At 56.0% G+C, this 22,260-nt stretch overlaps 1 protein-coding gene across 2 annotated transcripts in view; it reads left to right on the top strand.

Moving 5' to 3' along the window:
* The window catches only part of FBLN1 (fibulin 1), a 97,966-nt gene that overhangs the window by 15,330 nt on the left and 60,376 nt on the right, over positions 1-22,260 (top strand). For both annotated transcript variants that reach the window (XM_072742435.1, XM_072742436.1), the window contains exons 2-8: positions 1,586-1,691; positions 7,583-7,718; positions 9,760-9,931; positions 13,999-14,058; positions 15,454-15,555; positions 16,135-16,272; positions 17,474-17,611. In XM_072742435.1, coding sequence (XP_072598536.1) covers positions 1,586-1,691; positions 7,583-7,718; positions 9,760-9,931; positions 13,999-14,058; positions 15,454-15,555; positions 16,135-16,272; positions 17,474-17,611 — 852 coding nt within the window. The remainder of the gene's footprint in view (positions 1-1,585; positions 1,692-7,582; positions 7,719-9,759; positions 9,932-13,998; positions 14,059-15,453; positions 15,556-16,134; positions 16,273-17,473; positions 17,612-22,260) is intronic.

Raw genomic sequence — 22,260 nt, 5'->3', positions numbered from 1 at the left:
CTCATGAACAACAGGCCGTACTTTACCTCCAACAGGTAAGGTCCTGTGTTTCACGAGCACTTGCCTTAAATGAGAACGAAGTGAGAACGAAGGAACGGGGGTGGGGGTGGGGGGTGCACGAATGGGAACACTGGACACTGTGCCCCTTACCCTGCGGCTTCCTGTCCCGGGGCTGGGCTCCTGCTGTGGTGCTGGGAGGCCTGAGATGCCAGCCCTTTACCTGAGCCCCAGCCCCATGGCCAATCCCTCACGTTCGGGGGGCGAAGAGGGGGCAGGGAGGGGACGAGGGGCTGGGTGGCAGCGGACTGGGTGGTATGTCACTCTTCACCAAACCAGCTTGGACTCGCTCTGCCAGCCCAGGGGAGCCCCGGGAGAGTGAGGACGGGCCGGGGTATGTCTCTCACTGCGGGGAGCAGCTCCGAGACCCCCGGGAGCCCTGGTTCCAGGTGACACCCCTCTTCCTCCGGCCAGCCTGGGGACTGGAGGGCCGTTGTCCGGCTGTGTGTGCATGGGCCTGCTGCTTGACCCGTGTGGACCCTTCTGCTGCCCTTTTTGTGGACGGGGACGGGATCTTGTGCAAATCAACTGTAGGATGAGGACTGACGCCTTGCTAACTAGGAGTTACAAAAATTAAAGCAGAGGGGCACGTGTGGGGCTCAGCCGGTGAAGCGTCTGCCTTCAGTTCAGGTTGTGATCTCGGGGTCCTGGGATTGAGCCCCGTGTCAGGCTCCCTGCTCAGGCGTCTGCTTCTCCTTCTCCCTCTGCCGGCCACTCACCCTGTTTGTGCTCTTTTTCTCTCGCTCTGTCAAATAAATAAATGTAAAAAAAAAAACCTTTAAGGAGAGAACGTGCATGTGGCTCCCAGAAGCTGGTCTAGAAATGTTGGCTCTTTCCTCCTCACTCGAGGGGCTTGTGAGGCCTCCATTTCCATCCTGTCCCCTGAGCCTTGCTTCTCCTCCCTGGTGTGAGCTCCCTGCTCACCAGGCAGACCTTCCCTCAGGAGGGGACCCCCCTGGGTTGTTCTAGTATCCAGTATCAGCCTGCTGGGAACCTCCTGGCCACCTCCATCCCTGACCCTCGAAGGGTCATCTTGGTGTTACCTGTACCCCTTTGCTGCCCTCCTGACTCGTCTGAGCAGGGCTCCCCCAGTCTGGGCAAGGCCTCCCTCTGGGCAGGGTCCCCCTCTGGGCAGGGTCCCTGTCTGGTCAGGTCCCACTTTGGACAAGGCCCCCCTTTGGGCAGGGCCCCCCTCTGGGCAGGGTCCCTGGAGCATGGCTTGAGCAGGGATTCAGCCTGGGGGAGCATGGATCCCCAGCATCGAGCTGAGCCCCCTGAATCAGGCCTGGATTTGGGAGGCGTCGAGCCTCTCTAGGAAGGAGTGGGTGTGAGTTCTAGCTCAGGACCCAGTGGGTTTTCAGTTCACATTTGTGGAGTGACTGCCAGGTGTGTCCAGGCCCATTCAGACCGGCCTGGCCCGTAGCAGGGGCCGGAGGCAATGGGACGGGGGCCACACATCAAAGGGGCCCTCACGTGGGCCCATGGCGAGTCACTCCCCGACCAGGCACCCTGCTCTCTCCCCACACAGTGGCCGCAGACACCGTCATGGAGGCTTGCTGTGCCGACGGACACCAAATGGCCACCCAGCACAGGGACTGCTCGCTGCCGTACACCTCGGAATCCAAGGAATGCAGGTATATGTGCCAGCGGTCACCGTTCTCCCCGCGCGGTGTTCCTTTAGCAGAACAGGGGAGGAGGGACAGCGTGCAGGCCACGTCCACTCACACTGTGGGAGGCGTGGGGGGTGACCCCCTCCCCCTTCCTCTGTGCTCCCAGGTCCTCGAGCGGGACTGGGTTCCCCCTGCCTGGCTGCCCTGTGGTGGCCAGGGCATCACTCCTGTCCCTGGGCCACAGAGTAGGGACGTCCAGCCTTGCCGCTCTCTCTGCCGCTGCTGGGCGCTGTGGCCCAGTCAGGTTCCTCCTAACACAAAGCGGCCTGTTGTAGGGTCGGGTGAGATCATGTGCCTGGCAAGTCAAAGTAGGGGCTGCCTTCAAACCCGGAACACACAGACAAGCCCCAGATGCTTGTTCTTCTCACGCAGTAGACAGCGCCTGGATCCACCATTCCTCTTTCCTTAAATTAACTGAAGCTCCCTCCAAGTTTTGGGAGAATGTAAACTTAGGGTACGCGACAAAGATCGATGATGTCAATTGTCACTGTAAACGTAATAGTAAAAATAGTAGCAAGCCTGTATGAAGTGCTTCCTTTGCACCATGTATTTGTTGCATGTTACTTCATTTAACCCTGTTGTTAATCCCAGTTTACAGATGAGCAACGTGAGCTCCCCCAACCCCCCTGCACACACAGCGGGTAGGTGACGGCAGTAGGATTTGAACCCAGATCCGCTGGCCGGGGGAGCCAGCATCAGGGAGGCGAGGGCACAACAGCAGTCCCTCGCTGGGTAGTTCGAGGTCTCCTCCCATCCCACGCTAAGCCGCGCCACCCTCGGGGCCGTGGGGAGCTGGCCGGAGAACTGCCATGGAAAGAATGTGCAGGGAAGGCTTGTCCGCCTCGTTCTGGGCTTTTGCATTTATGTTGGCAGCGAGCATCGCGTGCAGTCTGCCAGCATGGCCGGACGATGTAAATCTCGATTTAGGAAATTCTTGAAAAGTCAAGAGTGTTATAGACCAAACAAAGGAAGAGAAAATGGGACACAAGGCCGGTTGAATAGAGTGGGAGGCCACGCAGTCAGGATGTGCGGGGCATCTGACGGGTGAGAGCCGGGAGCTTGGCTCCCAAGTGAGGCTCAGCGCTGCAAATGTCAGAGGGGCTGGTGCAAAGCCAGTGGTCAGAACCGAGCCTTCTGTTTGCTGACTGCCCACGAGGAACAGCCTGGTCCCCTGGAAGCTGGATGGAGCGGGGCTGGATTCCTGGCTGTGCCACCTGAGCCAGCTCAGAGCCTCAATTTCCCCAACTGGGAAAGGAGGACTGTGATGCCATCCTTTCAGGGTAGGGACATTGACAGAGGGAAAAAGCCAGCACCACGAAGCCAGACAGTGTGTCAGTCCGCCCGGGCTGCCATCACAAACACCACACAGACTGTGGGGCTTATGGTTTCCTAGCTCCGGAGCCCAGAAGTCCAGCACCATGGTGGGTGCGGGGCTGGTTCCTCCCAAGGCCCCTCTTCCGGGCCTGCAGACGGCCGTCCTCTCCCTGCGTCCTCGCAGGCTCGACTCTCTGTACGTGCATCTGTGTCCCGATCTCCTTCTAAGGCCCCTGGTCGTACAGGATTAGCGCCCACCCCAATGGTCATTCACCTTTAGTTACCTCTTTACAGACCCTCTCTCCAAATACAGTCACATTTGAGGTTATGAAGGGGTGAAGATGTCCACATAGGATTTGGGGTGGTACTAGGGGGGGAACCCAGTTCAAGCCATAACAGGGAGCCACTATTATCAATACTTCTTGAAATCAGAGACTTTCAAAGTGAGGCATCAGCCAGCCGAACCTCTCCACGCCCAGGTGGGAGGGACTCAGGTCAGAGAGACCTAGAAGCCGCTGAGCCCTCCTTGTGAATTTGGATTTCGGTCATTACTAAATTTATTAGTGACTTCTTTTTTTTTTTTTTCCTTAAAGATTTTATTTATTTATTCCTGACAGACACAGAAAGGCAGGGACACAGGCAGAGGGAGAAGCAGGCTCCCTGTAGGAGCCTGATGTGGGACTCGATTCCGGGACCCCAGGGTCACGGCCTGGGCTGAAGGCAAATGCTCAACCGCTGAGCCACCTGGGGGCCCCTATTAGTTACTTCTACCAACCAAAGTCTTTAATATGTTCCAGAGTTATCTTTAATCCCCAATGGGCCCCAAATGACAGAGTAGATACCTTCTTAGCTACACAGAAGGTATTGGTTCATGATCTATGTTTTGCTCAACGGTAAATTTCGAACATGCCTCAAGAAAAATCCTGACATGTAGGGAATACCATCTGAACAGCTGCATTTCTTCTCTCTGTGGGAGATGTAGCTGCAAATCCAGGTTCCCCGACCCCCGACTTATTGCTGGTGGAGTTCACCTGGTCACGGGGGCCTGCAGAAATCCTGGTGGGCAGTGTACATTTCTGCATCACCATGTCCTCAAAACGTGTTCTTGAACTCCCAGGACACCACTTACGGGTCCCTGATGGGCAGTGACCAGCGTTTTGTTTCACGGAGGCTCAAGGAGGCTGGTGAACTCAGGGGCCAGGGCCCCTTGATGAAGTGTTAGTATCAAGCTGCCTGGCTCTTACCGGGTCGCCATCTGCTCCCCATCCAGGCCTCCCCTGCATGTTTTCCCCTTTGCTCAGTTAACACAGGGGTTTGAGCCCCACATCGTCTGTAGAGGTCAGAGGCTGAGCCTGGGCTGTTGGCTCAAAGGGAGATGTCATTCAGGGTGGGATGAAATAACAGAGGCAGGAGAGCCTCCTGGGCAGAGTCGGGGGAGGAGGTCCTAGGGGCTCTGTGGGGTCGGCTTCCCTTGGTGGGGAAGCAGAGACCCCAGAGGACCTCAGAGGAGCTGAGCCTCCTGCATCCGTGGGCTCTGGCCGAGTGCCTTCAGCTTCTGCTGGAGCCTCTAACACGAGACACACTTGGGGGGAGGCAGGGGACAGCTGCTCTGATGCTTCCCCAAGGCGCATGTCACCTTGCACCCTGCCCTGAACTAAGGGCCAACGTTCCTCAGTATCTAAATGTAAAGTTGCGGGATGCCTGGGTAGCTCAGTGGTTGAGTGTCTGCCTTTGGCTCAGGGCGTGATCCTGGGGTCCTGGGATTGTGTCCCACATCAGGCTTCCTGCGGGATCCTGCTTCTCCCTCTGCCTATATCTCTGCCTTCTCTCTCTCTCATGAATAAATAAATAAAATCTTAAAAATAAAATAAATGTAAAGTTGCCTAAAGCCTCGGGCTGAATGTAGCCCACCGACTGCTCAGAGGAATTTGAATACGCACTGAATCCAAGGCTGAGGTTTTTCAACACAACTGACGCACCTGATGCCTTCGTTTCTTACTCTTGCAAACATCTGCACCTGCTAGGTGCCAGGCACTGTGCTCCAGGAAACGGGGATAAATTGGGGAACAGAAAAGAGAAAATCTCTCCAGAGAGGACACAAATGATAAAGTAATAAGTTAATTATATGGTGTGTGAGGAGGTGTCCTGTGTCATAGGAAAGGAAAAACGGGTACGATAGACAGGTTCTCCTCCTGGTTGGGGCAGGCTGACGATTGTAGACTGAGTGGTTGGGAAGGCCTCACGGAGGCGGCACATTGGAGGCAGAGCTTGAAGGAGGCCAGCAAGTGAGCCAGGTGGGATTTCAGGCCAGGTCGCTGCTCCGAGTGGCTGGCAGCTCAGGGAAGCTGGGGATCTGGATGCCGCTCTGCAGATGCCCCACGCCAGGCTCCTCCTGCCACTGGCCACCCTGGGACAGGGCCTAGGAGCCGCGGCCACCAGAGCCCCTCGGTGCAGGAGGCTGTTCTCCACCAGGCGACACCGCTCCGGGTCCCCGAAGCCTCGGCATGGGCCTGGCCCACAGCAGGGACACAGTCAAATTTCTTTTCATTGCAGTGAGATACACATAACATAACTGAGCATCTGAAGCGGTTTTAGGCATGTGGTTCAGCACGCTCAGGCCAGCCCTCGCTGCCACCCATCTCCAGAAGGTTTTCATCTTCCCAAACCGAACCTCCATCCCAGCACCCGGCCACCCCCATTCTCTTCGGTCTCTGTGATTTTGAGGACTCTGGGTTCCTCACCCAAGTGCACACATACGGCGCTTGTCCTCTCGTTACTGGCTTATTTCACTGAGGATGATGTTCTCAGGGTCCATGCATGTGGTGGCAGGTGCAGGATCTCCTCGTTGGTTCAGGCTGAGTCGTGCGCCACCATAGGGATGGACCCCATTCGGCTCAGTGCTCATTGCTCAGTGGACATGGGGTTGCTTCCGTCTTTTGGCTGTTGTGAATGATGCTGCCGTGAATGTGCGTGTGCAACTATCTCGAGTTCTTGGTTTCAGCTCCTTTGGCTGTTTACTCACGAGAGGGATCGCTGGATCACATGGCAGTTGTGTACTTAATATTTCAAGGTGCTACCCTAGTGCTTTGCATGGTGGCCACTCCCAACGACAGTGCCTGAGCCTTCTGATCCTCCCTAACTCAGCTTTTCTGTGCAGCCACTGTCTTTGAACATGCGTAGACAGGTGCCCGTCTGGATGCTGTTGCTGGCAATCTGGTGGTATACCTATTATTTGTAAATTCACCAAAAAGCACAAATGCAGTTTGTGGTATCACAAGCGTAGGTGAGTCCATCCCGGAGCCCCAGGTGGTTCTGGAAGCACATGGGAGGCCAGGTGCAGAGCTCCAGCCCCGCAGGGTGGAGGGGGGGTAGGACCAGCTGGGGGGCTGCTGCTCCCCCTGGGCAGGGGAGCCTGGCTGGTTGGCAGCATAGCGAGGCTGGGTACCCCATTCTCTCTGGACTGGCGTGGTTGGGCGGCTCGTCCCGCCCTTGCTGACGTTGGCTTGGGTCTGGTGGGAGCCGTACCTGGGCCTCACACGCACCTCCTGCCCACTCACCTGCCGCGGCCCAGCCCGCCCTGCCCAGAGCCGTGTCCGAGGAGCCAATTCTGGCAGGTGATGGTCCTTCTGCCGACACGAGCCTTTATGCTCGGGCGTCCTCTAGTTTGCGAGGACCTTCTTTCCGGAGCCCCCGGCAGGGCCAGGACATGTGGACGGCCCCGTGTCATGGTTGCCGCCATCCCTTGCCGCGTGGCCTCAGGCAGCTCCTCCACCTTGGGAGTGATTTCCTCTGAGTCTGGAAGAGACAGATGAGTGGTGAAGGGTGAGGGTGTCTGGTCCAGCATCAGCAATCGGAAGGGGTGGCTTTTTAACTGGGTGGGAACATTTTGTAGGGCGACACTCAGAGACAGGAATCGGGGTCTCCCAACTCCACCCCCAGACACCACCTGCTTCGGTCTTTCTAATTATACGCTTCTTGAGCACCTTCTGTGTGCCAACTACTGTGTGTGTGTGTGGGAACGAGTGTGTGCACTGTGTGTAGGGATGTGAGTGCATGGCAGTGTGTGTGCACATAGGAGCAGCATGTGCAACAGTGTGTGTGTCCGCACTGTGTGTAGGTGTGTGAGTGCACGGGAGTGTGTGTGCACATAGGAGCATGCATGTGCTCCAGTGTGTGTGTGTGTGCACGTGCATGGGAGCGAGTGTGAGCACTGTGTGTAGGTATGTGAGTGCATGGGAGTGTATGCATATCGGAGCATGTGAGTGTGCACGAGTGTGTGTATGTGTGTGGGAGTGCACTGGTGTGTGTGTGCACAGGAGTGTGTGCACGAGTGTGTGTGCACGCACGGGAACGAGTGTGTGTATGTGCAAATGTGTGTGCCCTAGTGTGTGTGAAAGTGGGAGTCAGTTGAGAAGGGGAGGTGCCCAAAGATGACAGGGCTCCCATCCCTGAGGGGCGACTGCTCCCAGGCCCTGTGTGCCCCCCACGGGACCCCCACCCTTCCGGGCCCTGCCCTCAGCCCGGCCGCTCTCCTCCCGCAGGATGGTCCAGGAGCAGTGCTGCCACAGCCAGCTGGAGGAGCTGCACTGCGCCACAGGCATCAACCTGGCCAACGAGCAAGACAGCTGCGCCACGTCACACGGGGACAACACCAGCCTGGAGGCTACGTTTGTGAAGGTGAAGACCTGTCCTGCCGCCAGCAGCGCCGTCCCCGGCGGGAGGCCTGGCTGCCCTCCTGCCTGCAACTCCTGCCCAGGCCTGTCCTTTAGAGCAGCAGGAGGGCCCAGGGGCCTGTCCGGTCCCCCGCCCCCTGCGGTTTAGTCAGAAAACCCTGGATGACACCAAGGAGACGGGGAGGAAGGGACCCAGCCTTGCCCCGAGGACCTCCAGTGCCCGGGCTTCCAGCAGAAAGGCTGAAATCAGGGCAGAGGTTACCTGGGCTGGGGGGGGCGGGGTGGACCCGAGCCTCTCCAAGTTCAAGGCAGGCCCTCCAGCTTTCCTGCCCACCCGGAGCCCAGAATGGTCCCCCCCTCACTCTGTCCACCGGGACCTCTGAAAACACGGGGCCTCCATAGCTGCCCTAGAAGAGAAGAGGGAGGTTCAGAGAGGCCCATGCTCCGCAGTGGCCTGGCTGGGGTAGTGTCAGGACCAGCAAGGGCAAGCGTCCGGCCAGGCAGGGCCCGGTGTGGGGTCGTTTGGCCCAGGGGGAGGTGAGCTCTGCGAGGGTGATGTCGTCCACCCCGGGTCTGCGCTGGGCCCCTCAGGGCCTCTGTCCCCGTGGAAGGTCTGTGTCCTGGCGTGAGGGAGGAGGAGCCCCTGACAGCTTCCCGGGGCCTGCAAACCGCACATTCACTGGGCTGTCCCGCCCTCACCACCCACTGAGAGAGAAAAACAAGGCCAACCAGGAGGAGCTGGACACTTAACCTGGTCAGCTGGGAGCCTCTGGAGGTGCATTTCCAGGAAGATTTCCCATTCCCACTCAGGAAGGCCGGGGAGCCATTTCACGGAGCGTGAATGGGAATGAAGTCTGGATTCCTGGAGGGGGGTGTGGGATCCTTTCTGGGGATCCTCTCTTCATGCAGACTAGGGTGGAGGGGGCTTCCGCGTGGGAAGTTGGGGGTCCGGAGCCCCTCCACCCACCCTCAGCCTTTGGGGGCCTCCATGGGAGGAGGCTTCTGGCATGAGAGAGCTGGGTGGGGTGAGGGCAGGGAGGGCTGGTCATGGAGGGGGACCCCGGAGCCAGGAGCCAGAGCGTCCAGCGGCTGCCTCTACGGGCAGGGCCGGGGCTCTGCAGACACTGTCTGCCTGCCAGACAGCTCTGCCCTTGTCCCCAGACTAGAAAGAAAAGGGAGGTGGAGAGAAGGCTTGGAATATTCTAACGGGAGGAGAAACAGGCTACTTTGGCAGATGCGTGATTTGTGTTTCCGGGAAGGATGACTCATGCCCTGGAAGGTGGAGGCAGTAACTGATGCCTCCCTCTTTCTGGCGGGATGGAAGCCCCATCAGCCCCCACGGAAACGCAAGCAGAGCCCCACCTCCTGGCTCTCCCGCTCTGGACCTTTTGGGAAGTTCAGTGCCTTTCCTAGGATAGGACAGTAAGGACTAAAATGGGGCTTTTCATAAATCAGGCTAAATGCTGTCCGCAGAACTCAGGCATCACTTTCAGGATCACTGGGGGTCCAGGTGACGGACAGTGACTCTGGGCAGTGACTCTGTCCCTCGTTTGATGACTTGTCCTGAGGGTCTCGTGCTTTTCAAATGTGCGATGCACCTCCTGCTGCCCAAACCACCTGAATCGGAGGGAAGAGACCAGTGCATATTCATTTTTCTGCACCTGGAGGAGAAATCTTAGCCCCCACACAAGGAGTGGACCTGCAGGGGGCTCTTGTGTGACCCTCACAGGGTCCCTGTCATGGCTAATTCCTCCTGGAGGTGTATGAGCCAGACAGAGCAGAGGTGTTGAGTGGGACAGGCTGGTGGTGGGGCATATGTTGGGTGCACCCCCTTGAAGGCTGCTCCCAGCACCAGGACCTGTGAGGTTTGGGGGCCAGCATGCCCCGGGCTTGGCCTGCTGAGCTGCTTGCTGCCAGCATTTGGAAGAGATAGCCAAGCCCCAGCAGTGTCGTTGTGCAGGCCGAGTGGATACTGGGATCCGAGAGGCCGGGGGGCTCTGCTGTGTTGTGTGGCTTCTCCATTCGGTGTCTGCCTGTGTTTGCAGAGGTGCTGCCACTGCTGCCTGCTGGGGAGGGCAGCCCAAGCCCAGGGCCAGAGCTGCGAGTACACACTCATGGTCGGCTACCAGTGTGGGCTGGTCTTCCGGGCGTGCTGTGTCAAGGGCCAGGAGACAGCAGACTTTGCCCCCGGGGACATTGGGGACCTCCAAGAAGCAGGTAATCTCCCCCTCTTCTCCCTTTCGGGCAGTGCATTAGTCGGGGTTATCCTAAAAAACCCAAGAGGATGTGTGTAGATATATATACAGAGAGAGAGGAAGAGATTTATTTTAAGGACTTGGCTCACTTGTGGGGGCTGGCAAGTCTGAAACCTGCAAGTTGGGCGAAAAGGCCAGAGACCCAAGGGAGAGCTGTTGTTGCGGCTTGAGTCCAAGGGCCATCCAGTGGCAGAATTCCTTCTTGCTTGGAGGATGTCAGTCTTTCTCTGAGGGCCTTCATCCGATTAGACGAGGCCCACCCACGTCATGGAGGGCAATCGGCTTTACTCAAAGTCTGTTGATTTAAATGCTAATCTCATCTAAAATACTGTCACAGTAAACACAGACTGGTGTTTGACCAAATATCTAGGTACTGTGGCCCAACCAAGTTAACACGTAAAAGGAACAACCACGGTGGTGTGCGTACACACGCTGACCGTTCGTTGCCTTAACTCAGCGGAGGCTGGTTCTAGCCCTCGGAGCAGTTTCATGTTGGTTACCTCCTCTGAGAGCCATGGCCCTGGGGTGGAACTGAAGGCTTGGGATCTGGGATCTGGCAAATCTGGGTCCATGTCCCTGTCTCGACATGCATTTTAGGTAAACTGACTTGTGCAGACCTCAGTTTCCTCATCTGTGAAATAGGGATAATTATAGTCCTGCTTCATATATGGGAGAGTGAGTATAAAGTGTTTGGGGTGACTCTGTAAATGTTTGCCATCACGACCTTTCCGGGTCTGTCCCACAGCCCCGTGCAGCGTGGTGGTGGTGGCTGGCGTTGCTTCCATTCCGCGGATGAGGGCCTGGTGCTTGAGGTCACTTGGTGACACACACGGGAGGGAGGATGCTAGCCCTCTGCCCCCTGGCCAGCACCCTTTCTCTGTCCGTCTGGTGCCAGTGATGTGTCGAGAAGAAGCAGGGCAGGGGTATCACTCATTACTAGCCGGCTGTGCTCTTTCAACTCGTACTTATTCAGCAAAGGGGTGCGTGACCCCAAGAACAGCTTCAAGGGTGCTCCCAGCTGTGCGTCCACCACCTTCCATCTGTCTAGGGCCAAGACGAATCCTGAAGCCTCTGGCCGTGGCTCAGTTACACGATTCAGGAAACTTCTTGTCTGTCTAATAACCTCTTCCTCTCCTGCGGTGGTTTCCGGGGCCGTAATGGAGATAACCCTGGAAACTTTGTGGGATGTGCCGTGCCCCGGGCTTACCCTGTGACTTTGGGCTCCTTTCCCGCTTCCCACCGTGGTGGGTAAAGGGCAGGAAGGCCTTTGGACGGAGGAGCTCACAGACCCGTGCTCCCTGTGTCGGACTGTCCATCACCTCGGCCTCATGACCCTCATGGCTTTGTGGCCCTGGGTCGAGTGGACCGAGTCTCTCTTTGTTTTTAATTTCTCATGGATGCCGTGGTGCTGATTTCAGATATCTCAGTCAGAAAGAAGGCCTGGAACCACATTCTGGCTCCCTCCTTGACTTTTGAAACCAGGGATGACATTTTCACTTTAAACAAACCCAAACTGTTCATCCTGGTGGAGAATTTCTCCTGTGTTTCTGGGGAGGATTTTTGTTGATTTATGTCTTGTTTCCATAACGATCTCTGAGCTTTTTTGCAGCTCCAGATGTCTTATTTCTCTGCTGTCTTCTATCTGCCTCAATTCTTGCACCAGACTTTTCTCAAAGGCCCTGTGAGGACTCCCTCACAGACTCCCTCCTCGCAGACACAGACATGACTTCCTTCCAGGAAGGTTTATCACGGGCCTACTGTGTGCTGCCGCGGGGCCACACAGAGGGTCCCCAGATCACTGCCGGCCTCTGCCAAAATAAGTAGAGGAATTCAGTGTAAATCTTTAGGTACTTGTATAAGCACATGATAGCGTGACTTAGGTCTGTTTCATCTACGTGGGGGCTAAGATGCCCATTTCCATTACTTAGTTTATCTGGTAATGCATTTATATTATGTGTTATCAGAGTATTGGCTTAAGATGGGGGAAAGAGCCCTGTCCCTTTACCGCAGAGAGTTTGGGAGGAACCGTGCTGGGACATCGACTGGTTACCCCCAGTCTATAGACCAGAAGATTGAGGCTTGGGAAGCCCACGTTCGAGATTTGCTTTCTGGCAGGAATGGTGGTGTCTGTGCCAGGCTTGCTGGCTCCCACAGAACACCGTGCAAGCCTCGATGGCCTCATCACCCCGGCGAGAAGTGGCTCCTTGCAGGTCCTCCTGGCGGACGCCCCCGGCCTACACCTTGGCCTGGACCGAATAATGCCTCAAGCGAGCGAGGAGTCCCTGAGTTGAATAACCTCAGCAAAGGCGCTCCCAGCCCCCTCACCTGGGAGAGCTGATTCACACTCTCAAAGTCTTTTGCTTAGTTCCTGGCCAAGTGAAAAGTTTACGTAGGGACCCTGGCCGCAGTTTAACGGCCGGAAAAAAAAATGCCTTGTACATCATGTACATAGGTTACTTCCCATTGAATATTTTTAAAGGTTTTATTCATGAGAGACACAGAGAGAGAGAGGCAGAGACACGGGCAGAGGGAGAAGCAGGCTCCCCACGTGGGACTCGATCCCAGGACCCCAGGATCACGTCCTGAGCCTAAGGCAGACGCTAACCGCTGAGCCACCCAGGGGTCCCTGCCGTATTGAATTTTATAGCAGAATTGCTAATGTTTCTTCTTCATGATGTTTATTTCTCTGGTGTGGGTGTGTTACACTCTCACTGAAGATACAGAAAGCAGAGGGAAAAGGATGTGACACTGGGAGGAATATTGTTTCCATGGTTTCCATTAGGTCGCCTTTCCTTTCCTTGTTTTTCTTCATTGGGGTACGCTCTGATTTACGCTTTCCCACCCAGGGCTGTCGCATCCTGCTGTCAGCTCGTGACTGACTTGTGATCTCCGTCACCTTTGCCTGCAGAAGGGTCTTCCACTTCCCAGGGCACGGCTTTCGGGGATTTGTAGGGATCCCTCCCACCCTTGGCTGTATGTGAGCTGAAGGGACTAGTTCTCTTCCCCCAGAACTAACGTGGAAATCCATGCTATTAGATCACATCAGGGTACCCCACTGCACCCCGTGCCCTCACCATCTCCCGGTGCCCTGTTGAAGGCTCTGCCGAGTGCTTGGCCCGCAGAGCAGAGCTCGGGCCCCTGTCCGAGTGCACCCAATGAGTCCCTGCTGATGCCCGGCTACTTCGCAGTGCATTTCCTGGGGCTCCGCAGACTGGGGTTGGTGTGGGGGGAGCTTAAGCAACAGAAATGTTCTGTCTCCCGGTCTGGAGGCCAGATGCCCCCGATCAAGGTGATGGCAGGGCTACGTCCCTCTGAGGCTGCAGATCCAGGCTGGGCTCTCCCGCCTTCTGGTGGCCTCGCGTGCTCCTTGGCTGGTGCATCTCCTGCCTGTCTTCACGTCATTGCTCCTCCGTGTGTCTATCTCCGGTTTCCCCTTTCTTTCTTTTTTTTAATTTTTTTATTTTTAAAGATTTTATTTATTCATGAGAGACACAGAGAGAGAGGCAGAGACACAGGCAGAGGGAGAAGCAGGCTCCCTGCGGGGACCCTGATGTGGGACTCGATCCCGGGACCCAGGGTCACACCCTGAGCTGAAGGCAGCCGCTCAGCCGCTGAGCCACCCAGGCATCCCTCCTCTTTCTCTAAGGACACAGACATGGCCTCTCGGACCCCGCCCTAACACCCCTTAGCTCTGTCCTCTGCAAACACTCTGCTCCACGGGAGGGTCACAGCCACAGGTGCTGGGGGTTAGGGCTGCAACATCTTCGTGGGGGGAGACCCCATTCAACCCATGACAACAAGCCTTTACCAGGTGCACCGTTGAAGGTCTGGGAGCCGTGGCTGCATTTGCTGAAATAGGCAAGTGAGGCGGGTTGCCTGACCCCCATGCCGTTTGGGCACCGAGCTCCCCAAATGGGCACGACTGCCTGCTATTTATAAGGAGGGGGAGTATTTATTCCGGGTTTCTGCAGAGACGAGATGAGACACCGCGTTTGGGTAAATGTCCCTTTTGCCCCTCTTTCCCCTCAGCCAAGATTTCGGAGATCGAGGAGGAACAGGAGGACCCGTACCTGAATGACCGCTGCAGAGGTGAGGCCCTGGTACCCGTCCCCCACCCCAGGGGACATGTCACTAATCCCACTGGGAGCTTGACCTCTTGTTTCACTCGAGTTCTCCTGGGAAGAGCCCTTTGGCTTGGAGTCCGCTGAGGTCCCTCTGCCCCACCACCCCCAGCACTCCTGGGCTCCCCACCTCCTCCTTCCCTCCAAGCCGGGGACTGGTGGGTGCACAGGGAGGAGGCCACGTGGGAAGCGGGCATCACAAGCCTCCCCACTACGGCACTCCCCTAAACACAGGCTCCGGGGAGGGGGACCATCTGGGGAGGGGTGAGTATTGCTTGACTTTGTGTCCTGGAGCCCCAGCAGTGCCAGAGACCATGTCCACATATCCGTGTCTCGCAAGGGAGACGTTTGCAAACGTAAAGTGAGCACAACGGGCCTGGCAGATTTGTTTTTCAGATGATAAAACTTTATTTCTCTTTCCCGGAGCATTCCCACATGTCTAGACTGGCAAGTCGTCTCCAAAGCTTCATTCGGAGCCTTGCCCTGCCTGTGGTTGGAGTGTTAATTGGGAGCCAGTGTAATCACAAAACGATGTGGTCAGCGCACAGGGACAGTTGGCACAGGGGCGGGGTGGGGGGCAGGGGTGGGACTGGTGGAGGGCAGAGAGCCCAGAAAGCTCCCTGAGGGTGTGGGGGTGGGTGAGAGGGTCTTCTTGGGGGAGGAAGTAGCTGGTTTGCGACGAGTGAGGGTGGACGGAGATTTGGGCAGCAGGAGCGGAGATGTGCACACCCAGACCCACCGCAGCTGGTGGGCCATGGTGCAGGGAGGGGTGCGGTGGGGGCGGAGGGACAAGCTGGGGAGGCGGGCCGGGGTCATCGGGCCCCGGGCAGTGGTCAGAACTGTGGTAGCGGCTCTAGCTGGTGGAGGTTTGTCCCGGGGAGATCTGCTCTTTGAGCATCACTTAGCTGCCCCGTGGGAAGCATGGGTGGAGGGGAGGTAGCAGGGCCACCCAGGAGGCCATCACAGCTCACCTCTGCAGGGAGGGGGGGCCTCACGGGACTGCCCCTCCGTGTCTGTGCTGGGCCCGAAGCCAGCAGTATCGCTGGCTTCTCCACCTTGTCCCTCCCAGCCTCACTACAACCGGCGGGGATGGCCCTGCATGCCACCAGCTTGTTGGACCAGGGCTCAGACCTGAAGCAGCAGCCCTGGGGTTGCCCAGGGCCGGATCCTGGGGGTCTCCCGTGAGAGGGGAGAGGTACGAGGCCAGAGAGGCTGGGCTGCACGATGGGGAGCCTGCCTTCGTATGTTGTCCACCCTGAGTGCGTTTGCTCTGGCCCAGTCCAAACAGAACCGGAAACCCAGAAGGTATCTGGTGTGCGTTGGGCTCCTGGCTGACATTTGCTCTGATTTGCTCTGATCCCAGGCGGGGGGCCCTGCAAGCAGCAGTGCCGGGACACGGGTGAGGAGGTCGTGTGCTCTTGCTTCGTGGGCTACCAGCTGCTGCCTGACAGCGTGTCCTGTGAAGGTAACGGTCACCGAGCTCCAGCGACAGCACGACGGCACGCAGCCGCACTGGGAGCCTCCGCCTCCAATTGACACCTGGGCAGGCCCCACTTGGCGCACGTCAGGGCCCCATCTGTGGGTGAAGAACAGCATTCCCTGGAGTCTACAGCACGTGGCGCCCAGCCACGGCTCTCCTCCAGGAACATATGAATACAGTGTCGGGAAAGAGGGTTGGCTTTGGGGTCTGACCAGGCTCTGGCCCTCAGCAAGTCCCTCAGCCTCTCTTGAGGTGGGGGAGATGGAGGCAGGTGATCGCCTCTCCTAGGGGAGGCCTTTATGATCACATGACTCCAGTTTGGGGCCTGGCATGTGTTTAGCAGGTGCTCAGAGGGAGCAATAGATCTGAGACGTAGCAGGGGGAGGATGCCATTGGTAATGAGTGCCCAGGACCCCTTCCATCCCTAATATGCACGTGGCGGAGGGCACTTCACAGATGCTGGGACCCAGTTGCCCCATGCCTTCTGGTACATTCCTTTTGTTAAAGCTCAGGGGGGGCCGTGGTTCTGGCTGGTTACTCCTGCTTTGCCTCTGTCTCTCCTAGATATCAATGAATGCATCACGGGCAACCACAACTGCCGCCTCGGAGAGTCCTGCGTCAATACGGTGGGCTCTTTCCGCTGCCAGAGAGACAGCAGCTGTGGGACTGGCTATGAACTCACAGAGGACAATGACTGCAAAGGTATAACATGCTCTGAGCCTACACACCTCAGCTCCCCAGGAGTAGATAGGATGTGCTGCTAAAGGCAGCACCAGGCTCCCAGGGCTCTGGGCTCCCTTGGCGCCCCAGGGCCCCAGGACTTCCTGGGGGGGCACTGGCCAGCTATATTGTTAATAAGATTTACCTTCTTTACTGTAAGGTTGAGTTAATGACAAGGGTGAGTTTGCACTTCTGAAAAGGTTCAGGGCAGGATCATTTCAAAACAAGAGCAGAGGTGAATTCCAGGTGCTCACATGGACTTTCTACCCACCACGCAAAAAAAAAAAAAAAAAATTTTTTTTTTTTTTTTTTATACAACAGCTGCCTTCCATCTGACTTCAGGCTTCCTTGAAGTTCAAAGCATAGTCTCTTCCGCTGCATAAAAACATGACATTTCTGGCTGCTGGCCTTTTCCCCGCCAAGCCATAGATGTTATTTGGCAGATAAGGCTTTGATGAGGATCTATTAGAACATAGTTTTCTTCTGAGGGTTTCCAGCCCTTCAGAATGACAAAACCACTTGTGTGAACATTCTGGTTGAGTTACGAGGGTAGCTCAAAAGCCAGGCACACCCTCCTGACGTCTGAGGGCCTTTGGGCCGGCTCACTTTGCACCACCCTCGCTGGGCGGCTTGGGCCCTGAGAACCCAGGGACCCAGCCAGCGGAGTATACACTTTTGAACATTTGACAGCCACGAACTTCAGGGGAAGAGCAGCCAACATGTCTGATCATGACAATCCCCATTGTTCACATTTGAAAAGTTGTGACAATTTCAGAATGAATAAGTTTATAGGGACCGCGTTTATTGCCACTAAGATCATTGCTTATTATCTAAACTAAACATGCACTTAACCTAAAGTGCAAAAAAAAAAAAATCCCATATACTGCCAGGAAAATGCCTGGGTTATTTATTATGTAACAGAAAGTTTGCCTCATAAGAGCCTTGGGGGAATAAAGAAAAAAAAAGAGTTTTCAATCTTTAGCATTGTGAGCACTTATTTGGCTAACTAAGGCTCTTTTTTTTTTTTTTTTTTTTTTAATTGTGACTTCTCTATTGGAATGTTTTGGGTTGTAGTCTGAGTAATGAGCATTGAAAGAAGAAAACTTTCTTGTGATTTTTAAATGTTGTGAGATGCTTCTGGCAGGACTCTTGCTAACAATTTCCTTTTTTTATGATGTACCAGATATTGACGAGTGTGAGAGTGGTATTCATAACTGCCTCCCCGATTTTATCTGTCAGAATACTCTGGGATCCTTCCGCTGCAGACCCAAGCTACAGTGCAAGAGTGGCTTTATACAAGATGCTCTAGGCAACTGTATTGGTAAGACACTCGCCAGGGCTGCCAGGGTCCCCCAGGAGGGGCAGACGCTCCGGTGCCGGGCCACGTCTCTAGAACGTGGGGGGCTGCCGAGCAGAGATCATCAGGCGTACCCCCTAAGGGGCCGGGGAGCAAATATTTAGGCCACGTGGGCCATCTGGTCTCTGTTGCGGCTATTCGGCTCTGCTTTTGAAGCTGGAAATCGGCCACAGATATGTGAACGAATGGGCCGTGCTGTGTCCCCATGAAACTTCATATATAGACACAGGGAGAGAGGCTGGGGTCGCCCCAGTGCTAGAATTAGGAATTCAATTTTAGAGTCACAGACACCTGGTTTAAGATATTTTTTCTTTTTTAAATTCATGAGAGAGACAGAGAGAGAGGCAGAGACACAGGCAGAAGGAGAAGCAGGCTCCCTGCGGGGAGCCCAATGCGGGACTCGATCCCAGGACCTGAGCCAAAGGCGGATCCCCAACCGCTGAGCCACCTGGGTGTCCCAGAGACACCTGGTTTAGAACTGAATGATGTAAAGCGATTTACTTCCTTCCTCTGATCCTGAATTTCTGTCTTTATAAAATGGGAATAATCATATCTGCCTGCGAGGCTTGAGGCAAGGATCGAACGAGATGGTAGCGAAGTGCCTGGGATATTAGCTGTAACGAATACTCCGTATTAGTAGTCAGGTTCCCAGAGGTGGCATGGAGAAGGGGCGGAGCTGGGGGGGGTGCTGGGGCAGGGGCGCGGGGAGCCGGTGTCTAGGGGGCGGGGTGTCAGCCAGGAAAATACAAACGCGGCCTGGTTGGATGGTGGGGATGGTCGCTCGACAGCGTGAACGTAGTTGATGCCACCTGTCTGCACTGTTAAAAATTGCAAAGATGGCAGATGTTATGTCTCCCCACAAACACACACGACTACTGTGTTGGTGTCAGAGGAAGACTGATGTGGAATGAAGGAGAATCCGGTGTGGACGCTGTGGATTAGTGGACGCGGGAGGTGCGGTCAGACACTCGGCTTGGAGAAGCAGCGCGGGAGGGCGGGGAGCCGGGCAGACACGGTGCCTGTGCTGCACCCGGCAGGTGGCTCCTCTTCCTCCTGGACTCACCCCGGCTAGCCACCTGCTCCGTCACCGTTTGCCGTGGGCATTTGCGTCCAGATTGGCCGGCCTGGCCTTGGCCTCTGCTCAGCAGAAGCTTCTAGGTCCTGAGAGTGGCAGACGCCACCAGTTAGAACCCAGCCTCCCTGGCGCTGCCCCGTTTCCCGCCCCCCGCGAGAGGTTGGCAGCTCCGTGACCGTGGGATGGGGGGCTTCTGTCTTAGGTCCAGCCTGTCCACTCTCAGAGAAATCGGTATTGATTTTTTTTTGTTGTAAAGATTTTATTTATTTATTCATGAGAGACATAGAGGCAGAGACACGGGCAGAGGGAGAAGCAGGCTCCATGCAGGGAGCCCGACGTGGGACTCGATCCCGGGACCCCAGGATCATGCCCTGAGCTGAAAGCAGATGCTCAACCACTGAGCCACCTGGGTGTCCCTCTGTATTGATTTTTGATTTGAAATGGTAGTTTGGACTCGTTTTTTTTTTTTTTTTTTTTTTTTTAATTTTTTTAACCACCCTGGGTTAAAGACAAGTAGAAAAAAAAATAAAGACAAATAGAACAGTGACCCCCCCACTTGGACAGGGGTCTCCTGAGAACCCTACCCCAGCCTTCATCTTTAAAGCTCCCCTGTCACCCGGTGCGGGGAGGGTGGGGAGGTGTTGGAGCCATGGGGGGAGCTCTGCTTAGCTGGGGTTGGTCCGTGGCCAGCCTCCTGCTGGCGGGGCTGTCATCACCCAGCTCAGGGGACCAGTGAGCAGGAGGCTGATGGCCCTCCCTGGGGCCAGCAGGGAGGAGGGTCCTGCCCAGACTTGTAGGGCCTTGGAGGGGGCTCCGCGAAGGAGGCTGGCATCTGTTCGGGACGGAAACCCTGACTCATGGCAAAAATCAGCCCAGATTTCCACAAAGAGGGAACATTTGCAAGTCCCGGCGTGCCCCCCCACCTCCCCCTCCACAGGGGTGCAGACTGTGCAGGGACAAGGTGTGAGATACGTAGTGGGAGGGGACAGTCCCCTCGGTGTCCTCCCCTAGATGCAGAGAGAGCCTGGGAGAGCTGAGCAAAGCCCCGAAGAAGCCCCCCTCACCCCCTGCCAGTATCTGGTTATTTGGAGGGTCTGCAAACCAGCCATGAGGTGCCCCTCGTCTCAGCCCTGGGGCGGCCCCCCTTACATCACCCACAGTCCTTACAACCAAACTCAAGATTCTTTCTTTAAATTTTTTTGAAAGTTATATATATCTTTATTTACAAAAGTGCAAGCAAAACCCAAAGTGCAGAAGTGCACTTTGCTAAGCAGTGTCTGTGCCCTTCTGGGCTCCTGCTCTCCCAAAACTTTGTTTCTGATGACTATGGGACCAGACTGGGACGCCTGGGAGGCTCAGCGATCGAGGGTCTACCTTTGGCTCAGGACATGATCATGGGGTCCTGGGATCGAGTCCTGCATCGGGGTCCCCACGGGGAGCCTGCTTCTCCCTCTGCCTGTGTCTCTGCCTCCCTGTTTGTGTCTCTCATGAATAAATATAATCTTAAAAAAAAAAGAAAGGAAATGGGACCAGACTGATTTGCCACTTGTTTCCTCTCATCCCTTAGCAACATACTTCGACATCATTTTATGCCAGTACCTTTACATCGTCTTTTTAAAAATAAACTGCCTCATCCCAAATACTTCTTTATGAGGAGACAGTGTCAAGATAGAAGGCTGGTTTCACTTCCCCTCCTGTGTGCATCCTGGTCTTCTGCTTGCACACCTCCGCCAACGGCACCCTCACTCCCCCCCACCCCCCCCAGAACAGTGTGATGTGCTGGGAAGCTGTGACCTCACAGGTAGCCAAATCCATCTTCCTGGAATTTCCAGGACCGCCCCTGGTGCCCCACAGGCCTGCTTGTTCCCCTCCAGCCACCAGCAGCCAGCCCGGCAGCTGCAGAGCTCTGCTCAGGGGGGCCCGCACCAGGATGGCCAGCCTCTGAGAAGGCAGAGCCCTCTTTCCTTATTAGAAGACATAGAATGTTCTAGAACCTTGAGGTTTGGTTGCTGAGGTCCTTGAGGCGATCCTGTCTTTTCTTTTTCCTGTTTCTTCAGATTTTCCGATCGGTGCCCACCGTCTTCCTTTCTGTGTTAAGACAACAGAAAGGGCCAGAGCGGGGGCCTCCCGCACGTGGCCCACTCTGTCTTGGGACACTCACAGGTCCTGGGGCAGAGTTTGGGAGCTATAGACCTGAAAGGCGAGTGCAAGGCTTAGAGGGAAGGCAGTCCCATTGCTGCTAAACACTGTATTTAATCTCTACACAAGTTTTTTTCTGTAAAGGGCTAAATAGGACCAGCCTCGTGTGCTAGAGGGTCTCTGGCGCAGCTCGTGAGAACAGCTGTAGACAGTATGTAAAAGAACGAGTGTGGCTGGCTTCCAGTAAAGCTTTATTGACAAAAACAGGCAGCGGCGGGGCTGGATTTGCCTGGCAGCTGTAGCTTCCCGACCCCTGATTTGAGGGCTGGACTCACGGTTCTAGAGTCGAGTGGGCCCTGAGCTCACCCTCATGCTTGCGGAGTTGCCTTGTGTATAAAATGCAGATAAGAATCCTGGCCCTGGGCAGCCCTGGTGGCCCAGTGGTTTAGTGCCGCCTTCCAGGGTGTGATCCTGGAGACCCGGGATCGAGTCCCACATCGAGCTCCCCGCAGGGAGCCTGCTTCTCCCTCTGCCTGTGTCTCTGCCTCTCTCTCTCTGTGTATCTCATGAATAAATAAATAAAATCTTTAAAAAAAAAAAAAGAATCCTGGCCCTGCCTGACTCGCAGGCCAGCTGTGGCAGGCGACGGCAGGCAGAACCGAAAGGCTCATGTAAACTGTTAAGTGCTGCACCGGTGCAAGAAGGCTGACTGGAGGGGGGATGCTGCTGGTCATGGACCGTCCCAGGAGGGTGGGGTGTGGCTGGGAGGGAGGTACAGCTGATCCTTGTTTTCGACTTCAGCTCAGGCCCTTGTACCATCGCTCGCTCCTCTTGGTCCCCTAGAGGCCTTGTAGGTGTCTGAGCAAGGGGACTGTTAAAAAGAGCAGTCCTTTGAGAAGTCTCCCCCTAGTGAGAAGTTCAGCCTCTGTGGTTTTTTTGTTATTGTTGGTTGAGAGAGAAAGAGGGGGGTGGAGACCCTGAGCAGGGGGCAGGGCAGATGGAGTGGGAGAGAGAGACTCTCAAGCAGACCGCCCTGCTGAGTGTGGAGCCTGAGTTGGGGCTCGATCCCAGGACGCTGAGATCATGACCTGGGCTGAAGTCAAGAGTCAGACGCTTAACCGACTAAGCCTCCCAGGCGTGGTTTTGTGCCACGAATTGGAACTGGAGCGAACGGTTATCCTCGTGTGTGCACTGGTTGGTGCTCGCTAGCCGTGTGCTCTGCAGAGGTGAACGCCCCACCCAGGCAGGTGCAGTCACGGAGGGAGAGCGCTGTGCCCTGAACGTGGGGCTGGCAGCCCCTCCCGGGTGGGCCCGGGTCAGCTCGGGCCTAAGGGGCCCAGATCGGGGGCCAGGCAGGAAGGGGTCTCGAGGAAGTGGCACTCGAGCTGTAGACGTGTTT

The sequence above is a fragment of the Vulpes vulpes genome, chromosome 16 (assembly GCF_048418805.1).
Source record: "Vulpes vulpes isolate BD-2025 chromosome 16, VulVul3, whole genome shotgun sequence".
In the NCBI taxonomy this organism is placed as follows: Eukaryota; Metazoa; Chordata; class Mammalia; order Carnivora; family Canidae; genus Vulpes; species Vulpes vulpes.
Note: the sequence above shows the minus strand (reverse complement) of the source record. Positions and strands in the feature narration are given on the sequence as shown.